Raw genomic sequence first — 11,174 nt, 5'->3', positions numbered from 1 at the left:
TAGTGCTAGCTCTTGACGAGAGGAAATAATAGTTGCTTTGTCTGCAAGCTTAATACATCTTACATTTGCCATCAACTTCATAAAGAGCACCTTTTTTAAGAAGAAAGGACTGGATTCGGTGAATTTGTATGTTTTGTTTGTAGTTTTTCTTTGTGTCGCGTTTTCGCTGCCCTGCAACCCTGCCACAGCTGTGCCCTCCGCGCTGTGCATCTCTTTTTGAGAAAATGAATCTTCGGAGCGGTTTTTATCGATAAGATTCATACTGCAATGATGTCCAGGCACGCGAAGCAAGTTATTGAAAATGTGTATGCTTGGAATAGAACCCGTTTCCGCAGAGACCACTCGGTCACAAAACGAACGCTTAGCGATACAGCTCCTTTTTTCTTCTTGCGGACTACTTGAGTAGCTTTCGCTGCGTTGCACCTGATGTATGAAATGGAGTATAGCATCAACTATGCTTTTAGTGCGTAAGCACTAGTTCACATGGTAAAACCCGATCAGAAATCTTGTGAGACACCTGACCTTGAGGGTGCCCTTAGCAAAACTTAGCATAGCAACAGTCAACCTATAGGGAAGTCATGTACAGCATAGTACACCCGCTGTCCAACCCAGGTGGACATTGTCCACCAGGACGGAAACAACCTTTGACCTTGGGATTCACCTTTGGCCTTCAACCTACATGCTCTCGCATAGATTTATCAGTTCAACCAGGGTTAAACCACGACTAACTTTCTTGATAGCTAGTTCCCATTTGATGACCTTGATTATTCGACCTTCAGGAAACCGTGCAAACTTATTGTATAATCTTGGCATAGTATAACTGAAAATCTCCCATAATTTATGCGTTTTTGTTATGAACACACACACCGTGTTATAACTCTTGCAGCCAACTTTAATCATAATTCTTTCCCCATGCAATAAAAAGTCGCCCTTATTTTCTTTCTGAGATAGTTAACTCATTCACTCGCTTACTTTGCAAACTTTTTCCTTTAAATTAAGGCTTCAAAACAGGGTACACACATTATGCGATTTCGTAAACATGTCCTAAAATCTCTGTAAGCGTCCAAATGCACACTATATACCATACATTGCCATGTAGACATCAGTCCCCAAACTTCCATACCTTCACTAACAAAAAAAAAAAAAAAAAAAAGTGTGTGCTGGCTTCAAAATACAAGTCTGTGCCAACACATACCCTCCAACGTTCCACCTGCCCCACTGCCTCGCTCATTTCACGGCATGACAGCGTATGCACAGCTTAAAGCAATAAACATGCAATAATATAACCGCAACAATAGCAGTCAGAGGCAAATGGAGATAATAGGTGATAACAATGAGTCCTCGTTTGAGAACAGAGCGACACTCGGTACTCAAGTTACTCTTAGTCTTTTTTGGGTTAGTTTAAGACTCTGGTGAACGCGCTGTTGCTTACTGTGACTTTGCTGCTACATTTGTCTGTCCGGAAAAGTGACTGCAAGTGCAACGAGCTAGGTAAACACCGTACAGTTCAAATTTCCTTTACTGGCATCATTACAAAAATGAATTAACGAGCATTGTATGTCCACTTGCGGCTGATGCCATGCACTCCTCCACAGAATGATATGGCTGTGCCCATCATCCTGAGCCTGCCCAGTGCACACCTACGTGCATGATGGTTCCAGCCGAGTAAGGAGTAAAATATGCAACTAGTTTTTTTCTTTTAAACCCAGATCATACATTATGGGTGCATGGAAGAACTGCGAGAGTAGAGACTATGCAGGCGGATATTTTGGCTTTTGACTGGGCCTGCATGCGCTCCCGTCACAGCGCATTAAGAAGGTACCAGATGAGAGTTAAAAACGATAACCTGGACAAAGCGCAATTTTACGACATGCTGTACGACCATGTGTTTCTGCTCAGACTATTAGAGCAGCTGTCACTCCACTGCAAGCAGTGTCTGTATTCGACAGCCGCATAATATGAAAAAAAAAAATTCTTATTTTTGCTTGTGGCAAAAATGCAGGACATGAGTGCAGCGGCCTTTATACAGCGATGTGCTAGCTCAGTGTAACTAGGCCAAACGTGCGCTTTTTAACTAGCCACCGCTGATCACAGAAACACTGCCACAGTAACTTCATGTCGTTAAGAATGTAAAATGGATTTGCTCAATGCCTTCATCAGTGAAGCACACTGAAAAGTGGCCAGGGGGAGACCTACCACGCACCAATGACCATGGGTCAGAGCTGTCAGCAAAACTGGTCCTATACATCATCATACACAAAATCTCATGATTATTGTGTGCACTTGCTCTTTTTCTGACTGTGACTTGAAACACCCTGGGTTGATGTGATATCTGCCAATAAAGTGCTCTGCCACCAACTGTCATTCTAGATGCTTCCCAATGGCTGTTGTATGAAGCAGATTGTGTATAATTTCTAGTCATACAATTCCGTTTTTTAGTGAACTTACTCATGCTGTGCGACCAAAACACTATCACCTTCAAGGATGATATCACTATCACTATCACAGAAGTGTTAGAGACTTTTAAGCAGAGCACGAAAGATGTAAGAAGTGAGAGAAGAACGAGATGTGTGGGCCGCCTCTTTTTGCCAAAGTAATTATTGCCACGCTGACTCTCCCTCTTCGATCTGATATAACATGCAGGCGGTTCTCTGCAGTGCAAACGATCGCACTTACTCAATGACAACTTCATAAACATGCTTCTTTCAACCCTTGGAAGAGAACCATTCGGACTGCTGCCCCTGTGCCCCCAGTACGTATGCAAAGCCGAAGCTTATGCAGCATAACTGTAAGCATGCTAAAGCACTAGAGGAAAATCATGAATACCACCAAGCGACTGCTCTGTCCAGCCACAAAGCTCACGCATTCGGGGTCGCATTATTGCAAAAGGCTGCACCGATAATTTCTGTGCAAGGCGCATATGGCAAATGAAAAGATTGCATGGAGGCAATAACGACTTTAAATTACGGAAAATAAGAATAGTCGCATGGTACAGAGCCCCCGCTATCCTATTTTTATGTACAGGCATATCACTGCATGCAGTACAATTGTTGGGCTAAGATGATCGGAATACAGAACAGCATGATGCCACTTTGTGCCAGTTTAGTCCCTTAAAGCAGTCTAGCATTTTAGTGCAATATGTTACGTTGTGTATGCTTAGGCGTCAGGAGTTTGGCTAGAAAGCTTTCTGCAAAACAAATAAAAACAAAAAGAAAGTGATATTTGTAAAGAATCCAAACTGTGAAAAGGTCCTGTAGCTATATCACGAATCGCTGCTCACAGACTGAAGCGGAGCAGCGGAAATCACTGACATAGGGTCAAGTCGCGTCGGACTGCGAGAGCGCTTAGTGATTTGGTATGTAGTGTGAATCTACCTCCAGAATCTTGATTTTTTTAAAAAGCTTTTCTTTCATTGTAGCATATCATTGCTTTACTGTTGAATTGTTTGCAGAATTTTTAAAACCTCGCCTCATTTTAGATCTACTTAGCTACACCTTAGCCTGCAGTCTTCATATTTAGTGTTACTTTATTTGCCCATTCAGCTGAAATAAGGATCCTCTCTTTGCATTGTTAAGACATACTACTGTCAGAAAAATTCAGTAATAAATAATAAGTTCAATATTACAATGGGAAAGGTTTCACAAGTCATGAAAGAAAGGTCAAATGAACTACAAACCAGCAGTAGTGCAGTCGGAGGCAGCGTCATCTCTGAAGTCATTAATCAGCTCCTCTATTTCATCTTTGAGCTCTGCTGTGCCTTTGGAGAGCCTTGTTTCTGTCAAGGTTTTTGTATCTTCAGATTCAGGAACACTCTCAAGTGGTCGAGAGGTGTCCTTGCAGCAATGCAGTTTTTTCGTACTAGGCAGAAAAAAAAAAAAAAAAATATATATATATATATATATATATAGTCTGGAGAGCTCTGCACTGACATTTTAACAGCAGGCCAAAAATGTGCGGTTCAATTATAACCGGAGATCAGCAAAAATGGGCCAGTCATTTGAAAGCACAAGACGCTGGGTATGAGAGCAAATCATGTCCCATAAATCTGAAACATTCTGTTGACAGTAATTATTATGAATGGGGCAACAACTACAGTAGGATAAAACTTGAAAAAACAGTAGTTGCTAACTATGGGCAGCAGCAGTGAATAGTGTGTATCACTCTGCTGAAAAGGAAACAGGGTCAGTTTTTAATATTTGACTATAGAAGACAAGCCAGAGGCATTGAAATTCTTTTAATTTGGTCTGATGGTTAGCTTTTTATTCAGGTAACCAGAAAACCCTTAACAGCGGACTGCTTTCTGTCACAAAGGAATCATGTGTGGCGTGTGTGTTTTATCCTTTTTTTAATGATATGAATCACCATGCAATTTTCGCCTATGACAGCTAAGTAATTTTTAATCGAGTTTTCTTTTCCCACCAGTTTCGGTTTCAGCAGCCAAGAGATGACTGTAGCATCACAATCAAATATAGGTCCCGTGCCACATGAAAAACAACGATATAATAGCACTCTTTTCTTATTGTGATTCCTACTCTTGAGGCAGGCTGGCTGTAGCGTTGTAGAGAATCCGAATGATAGGAACGATTAGTACCGTATTTACTAGCATAATAAACCCACCCCCACCTTTGCCGCTGAGAATGAAAAAAAAAAAAAAAAAAGTCGTAGTCTTCGTTTTGTGCTGTCGCCGTGCACAGCGCATTTCTTGGCAGTGTGCCAAGGTGCTGCGCAGCGATACCATCCCAGTGCATATTTATCTTTTGAAGTAAGCTCTTGTGATGAAGGATGGGGGGGGGGTGTTGGCAGAGTGCCAGGGCCCTTGACAGGTAAGCTAGCAGCTACTCGCTGGGCTTAGGCTCGTCCGTTTGCACAAGCATGGTGATTATCAGTCCAGCCATGTCAATAGATTAAGACCGGTGGGTGCTGTCCACTGCCACAAAATCATCGGATTGGAACGCTAGAAGCAGCGAATGCCTTTTGAAGCGAAAAATGAAGGTGTTATGATTGCAGCCAACCACATGCTTTCGTTGGTGACTGATGGTGGGAAGGTATAAGACTCAAAAAAAAAAAATTTTTTTTCCCGCATAATGTATCCTACCCCCAAACTCTCATCAATTTTTCTTGAAAAAAAAAAAGTGGGTTCATTATGAGAGTAAATACGGTATATCGCTTTGTTTTTTTTCATACTTCATGTGACATAGACTTAACTTCGACATTATAGCCATCGCTCAGCTGTTTAAACAAACCAAGACAGGTGGGAAAAGAAATAACCAAGCTTTTAGAACTGAACATTCTTCTCAGACTTGTCTAAGGCCCAATTTCTCAACCTAAAATTATGATTCAAAGAAACAATCTACTGTACAGTAGATTAGCTCTGTTCTTCAACTGTAAACACTCTGCAATGTAACTAGTCTGGTCTAGGGAGATGGTAAGGTGTGGTATGGTACAATGGGTTTAACATCCCAAAGCGACATGGACTATGATGGATGCTACAGTGAGGGGCTTTGAAATTATTCTGACTCTTTAATGTATGCTAGCATTGTACAGTATGCTGCACGGAGATAAGCTGCTAATATTAAAAAAAGAAAAAATTGACATGAGTACAATGGACAAGCACTGAGAAAACAGTCAAAAGCTCTGTACAGCAAACAGTATAACACATTTGTTATAGATTGTTTAGTATGAAAGAGCACTGAACAGTTTGCAAGTCGAGTCAACGTTTCGACAAGTGGACTTGTTTTCGTCTGAACAAGGGTAGAGTGGGAGAACCTCGCAAGTCGAAACATTGGCTAGACTTGCAAACCGAGGCTCCCCAACTCTACCCTTGTTCAGTGCTCTTGCATACCGTGTAGCAGTCTTCTTTCTTTCATTCTACCATAGATTGTTTAGGTTACATAAGTACACATAAAACCAAAAAGCACTATACGAGGAAGATGGGAATTTCACCTCTCTGAACGCATAAAAAAAGCGGTTGCTGAAACAAGCAAATCTCCCCCCCCCCTCCCCAATTACATGTTCTAGAATAACTTGCTGTAAAACTAATTCTTTTTAACAATTATCAATAAAGGTTTTGTAGCCAGCTAGCATAACTCACATGGTACTTATGACGCTTGCATAAAAGGTGTCTAAATATGGTTTAACAGTTTGTCGAAATGAGGTACAGAAGTGAATGAAAGTAAGCACCAAGGTAATTGCCCAGACCATCTTACAAAAGCAACATGCCGCAGTTTTACACCATACGTTGCCCACAAAGAACACTCCATATATGGTTCACTTTACAACAAGAATATCAACACCAACTCATAGATACAGCAGTGAAATCATATGGGAGTTCAGTTGCAGCACAGCATGAGCATGAAGCCAGAAGTCAACTGCCTAACACAATTGAACACAGAATTATTAGGTAAGATGAAGTAAAAGCAAAATTTGGTTGGTCCATACTTCTTTCTATGGGAATTCTATCTGTATAATGAAACAAAAAATTTAACATTTGGTGGCTAGTTATAACAAAGCAGTATGTTGCATTCACAAGGCTCAAAATGCATAAAGGAGCCAAAAGAAACTTCAAGAATCACAATATTTCATTGTTTGATTCGCCCACAGCAGAAATGTGAACTACCTAGGTGTTCACATACCACACTAAATTTTACACAGCGAAGTTTAAGGTGTTCGCAGCCAAACCTCAAGAAAACTGCTTTTCTCTCTTGTGTTTGACCCATCATGGAATATGAGTGTATTGTATGGGACCCTGCACATCAGGTATTAATTGACAAACTAGAGAAAATTCATAATAGAGCAGCACGGTTCGCCTTGCTTTCCAAAATGCAAGTGTGTTCTGCAAATGAAGATGTATTTTTTGCCAATCTGTAACCCCCCTGCTATAACACTTTCGGGCAATACGGGGTAACTCTTGAATAAAGAATAAAGGGACGGCGACGGAAACTAGCATGAACAGTTGACAGGCATATAACCAGCATATGATCAAAATATCGCATCACCATGCCGTGCATGCACTGCCATCAGTGATTCCGCTGACTTTCAACTCCGTCGTGCTAAATGATACTGCAGAAGTTCAAAGTAGTATTGCTTGAGACACAAATCAAGGTCTTTAGAACAATTAACAATGGGCATAGAAAAAGGACATCGCCACAAACTTTGGTGTTGCATACAGTATTCAGTCAATGATCTTGAATGCAAAGCAAAAAATTAAAGACACCCGGTGCTAAGGCACTATGAAGAAATATTAGTATTTTAGGTATCTCTTGTATGTTAGGTATGTCTTGTCGCCATGTTAACTAGCGCTTCAGAATGTTACTTTTGAGGACTTTGTCTCTGCTGATGACATGGTGCCCGAAATGACCGACCAAGAAATTCTTCATCAAGTGATTCCTGCAGATGATGCAAGAGTGATGACAGCAAACCGGAAAGTGAAGAGCGAGCTCTAAACAGTGCAGAGGCCACCGACAACCCCAGAAAGCTGAGGGGCTACCTAGAGAAGATACCAATGGCCTGACATCAAGAAACTGCTGCATTTTATTGATTTCATTATTGGTTTTGTCCTCTCAAATATTGTCCAGTGCCCAAACAAAGAGTATGTAGTCCTTAAAAAAAAAAAAAAAATATGGCCAGCATTCCTATTTATGTGTTCATTGTAGCTCTACAACACAGAATGAAAGGAGATTTCACATGCTTACACCTAGCTCAGAGTTCAAAAATTGCATGTTTCTGTACCTTTGTATTCATCTCAGAGTGCCCTTTGCTTGGGTCCATTAGCACATTTGTTTGCAAGAATCTGGGTGCATTAAGGCAAATATCTGATATCATGAACTAATTTTTGCTCAAAATCTGACTTTGCTATAAAGGTTTGACTGGGCATTGTTTTTATCACCCCCCATTACAAGTGTATTGTTTAGTTTAGGGCTGACATTAGGATTCGAAATTGTAATTATCCAGACCGATCAGGTGCAAGTGACTGGCCGCTATAACCTGCTCAGTTTCGACAAAGTATTCTACACCACAACCTAGAAATCGAAGCACAGTACCAAGTAAAGTACCGATGCGAACCTGTACTGACAGCCACAGAGCAGATAGCAGGCTACATATGAGTGGCTCCAGGCACTAATCAGTAAAAGCTTGTTAACTTGAACCTCACGAAAGCGGGGAAAAAATTTGAATTTTTTGAAGTTCGAATTATTGAATGGCCTCGAGAACTGAAAAGAACCGTTTCTTTTGCCAATTTATTTGGCAAAATGATTGGCAACTGTCGGCTGCTTTAGAGCTGAGAACAGCATAACAATGATTATTTTTTGCATTTCTATCAGTTCTTTACTGCATGTACAATGCAGTGATCATGAAAACAGAGCTGCTTGAAATGGTAAAAGTCTCCCCTGCATCCTTCACAATGTGACACGGCAGCTGCAGTGTGCCATCACAAGCAGCCTGCATCTATACAAACAGGCGTCACCACTAGGCGCGCTTAATGTCATTTAATGATTACATATTTCTGGCGCGGTGAAAAAACCATGCTGTCAGAAGTGTGCAAAATGCGCACAGCCGACAGTAAGCGTCCGAGCCCTGTCGTCGGCAGACTAGCATGAATCACATAAAAGGGAAACAAACTAACAAGTAGTCTGCCTATTTTCAGAGGCAAAGTCATCCATTTTTCATCGTGCTTGCCTATGCATGCATGTCAAAAGTGCAAGGCCAACTACAAAGCATGCAGTTCAGGTTTGAGTAAGGCTATTTTAGCAATCGCTAACATTTCCAATCATACCTGCATGTGGCCTAACCAGTGCGAGGTCCATAGAGTCTGTCCAATGCCGTAGCCTTACATGAGCTTTGGCTGGCATGAGGCTTATTCGTATTCCCGAATTATGCAAAGGGAGTCAAATTAGCGAGCTTTTAGCTGAAAGTCTGAGGTCACGTGGAACCGAGAACAGGAAGCTGCTGCCACCTATTACCCTCTGGCACTTCAAGCCGCTGCACCGATGATGGCAATAGTGTGGTTTTGCTCTTCCTTCCATTGTTTTGCCTTGTTTTATTTTCTCTCCCCGTTTTAGAGGTGATGCAACCTCGTGACGATGCCATCCTGTCCTGTGGATGTTTGCTCGGCTATGTGCCGAGCGCAAGCCGCCCAAGGGCATAGTTCAGATCAACCGTGGAAGAACAGATATGCATTCAAATTAACAGGATTTTTAATACTACTTAGAATTCAATGGAGCTTGGCCAGACCAAGTAACCCAGTCTGAATTATGGAGAAAATTGAATTATTAAGGTTTCACTCAAACAAACTTTCATTGTATACTCAAAGCACCTTTGAGAGCCCAAAAGGGTATATACTTGCCTTTACTGTCTTCTTCACTAGTTAAATTGCAAAAAAAAATAAACACTTCTCTACTACATTAAAATTGAACATTAAAAAAAAAAAATACAAGAAAGCCAATAGCAATGAGTGCAGTTGAGGGGGCAGCACAAAACATACGTACAGTCAACACCTGCTAAATTTGCCCTAACACAACTATAAGATGTAACAAATTGAACGCATTCAAGTGGGAAGATGAAAAATTCAACAAATTAAATGCAATAATGCACATAGCTGCCAACACATCTGTGAATGGAAGGTATACACCTCCTGCAAGGTGCAAAAAAGCCTGTAAGCATGACGGGCACCTTGCGCCTTATCCTCCCAGTACCAACATTTCTGGACATAAGAAAAGCACTTTCTTTTCTTGCTGCTTTATAGGCGCATGTATACAAATATTTCGCCATTGCTGACCCAAAATGGCGAGGTCATGGCACATATGATCCGCCCCTCACCATCATAGCAATACGACAGGTTAGTCATGTTAAATCTCGTTATAAGAGACACTGTTACAAGAGACACTCAGTTATAAGAGACATTTAAAAATGGTTTGGTTAATTTTCCTATGTCTGCCATGTTAACAACATTGCATACAAGAGACACTCTGTTACTAAGGACAACTTCTTCAGGTCCCTGGAGTAAAATCTGCACTATTTAGAAGAGACACAACCCAGGTGTACTCATGCAATGCAGCTGAAGCATACCAACTCGTACATGATACACTTCAGATTCCCTCAGCTACATTCTGTTCCATATCAGCATCCTTTTTGTTGCTATATGTCGAACTGAGGAGTGCTTCCCCATCATTGGAAGATCAAGACGACCCCATTGTTTCAGCCACTGGCATAACATTACCGTCACCTACGAAACTAATCAAAATGCATGAATGACATCCAGCATTTTTAACTCCTCGCTGTTAAAATTTGATCACAAGATGAAAGCCCATAACCCTGATGCTTCTTTGTGGACAATGCTTCTTGCAGCACTAAAGTTCTCATGCTCAAAGCCACCAAAGTTATTTTTTCCCTCGAAACTCCACACCTTAACTTCAACCATTGTGCGCTCTGTCAAGTAGTACAAAATAAGGCTGGCAGAACGCCTGTTGCTTGACAGGCAGCAAGACTGTACAATAGTCATTTATGCGAAGTTTGCTGTTCAGGTGATTTCAGATGTCTGGAATGGCCTGAGAAGTGAAGCTGTGAAAAATTTTCAGACAAGCAGGCTTTAAATGTGGTGACATGATGTAAGAGGGCCCATATATGGCTACTGTAGAAAGCTTCCTTGAAGATGAAGCATGGGCGAGCATCCAAGAGGCCGCTGAGGTACCATAATGTTTTGAGGAATTCGTATCTGCAGATGTGGATCTTGTGTGCTCCCGAAGAGCTTTCAGACTGTGCAATTCTCGCGCAAGTAAATGGCACATGTGCCATAGAGGGTGACTACGAGAACATTTCAGAGGAAAAGTGTCAGCATCTGAGGGCGACGAGCATGTAAGAGTGATTCAAAGGTATTAGAGCAACAGGAAGGCTTGCAAAGTGATGTGCTTTACCTCCAGAATTTGGGAAGGAATACACTCTGCACTCACAAAAATATATACTACTAGTATGAATAGCTTCTTTAAGCTTTCCTGAACAATTTCCTGTTAATGCGTGTGAATGCATTTATATGCTGATATTCAGTAAACTGATCAACACAGTGCTTTTATAATTTTTGGTTACAAGAGACTTTGCTTACAAGAGACATCATTTTGGGGTCTCTTGAGTGTCTCTTGTAACGAGGTCTTACTGTATAAGAAACCATTCCCGAGCAAAATTTA

The 11,174-nt window shown here is 41.2% G+C and overlaps 1 protein-coding gene across 1 annotated transcript in view; it reads right to left on the bottom strand.

Annotated features, from left to right (window-relative positions):
• LOC146203341 (uncharacterized) overlaps positions 1 to 11,174 on the bottom strand; it is a 44,979-nt gene that overhangs the window by 20,764 nt on the left and 13,041 nt on the right. Inside the window, exon 5 of the mRNA XM_084588686.1 lies at positions 3,677 to 3,858. Within this exon, the coding sequence (XP_084444812.1) occupies positions 3,677 to 3,858 (182 nt within the window). The remainder of the gene's footprint in view (positions 1 to 3,676; positions 3,859 to 11,174) is intronic.

The sequence above is a fragment of the Amblyomma maculatum genome, chromosome 1, assembly GCF_055883805.1.
Source record: "Amblyomma maculatum isolate TAMU_Amacu chromosome 1, ASM5588380v1, whole genome shotgun sequence".
NCBI classification, from domain to species: domain Eukaryota; kingdom Metazoa; phylum Arthropoda; class Arachnida; order Ixodida; family Ixodidae; genus Amblyomma; species Amblyomma maculatum.
The sequence above is the reverse complement of the archived record's forward strand: the minus strand, read 5'-3'. Positions and strand labels throughout refer to the sequence as shown.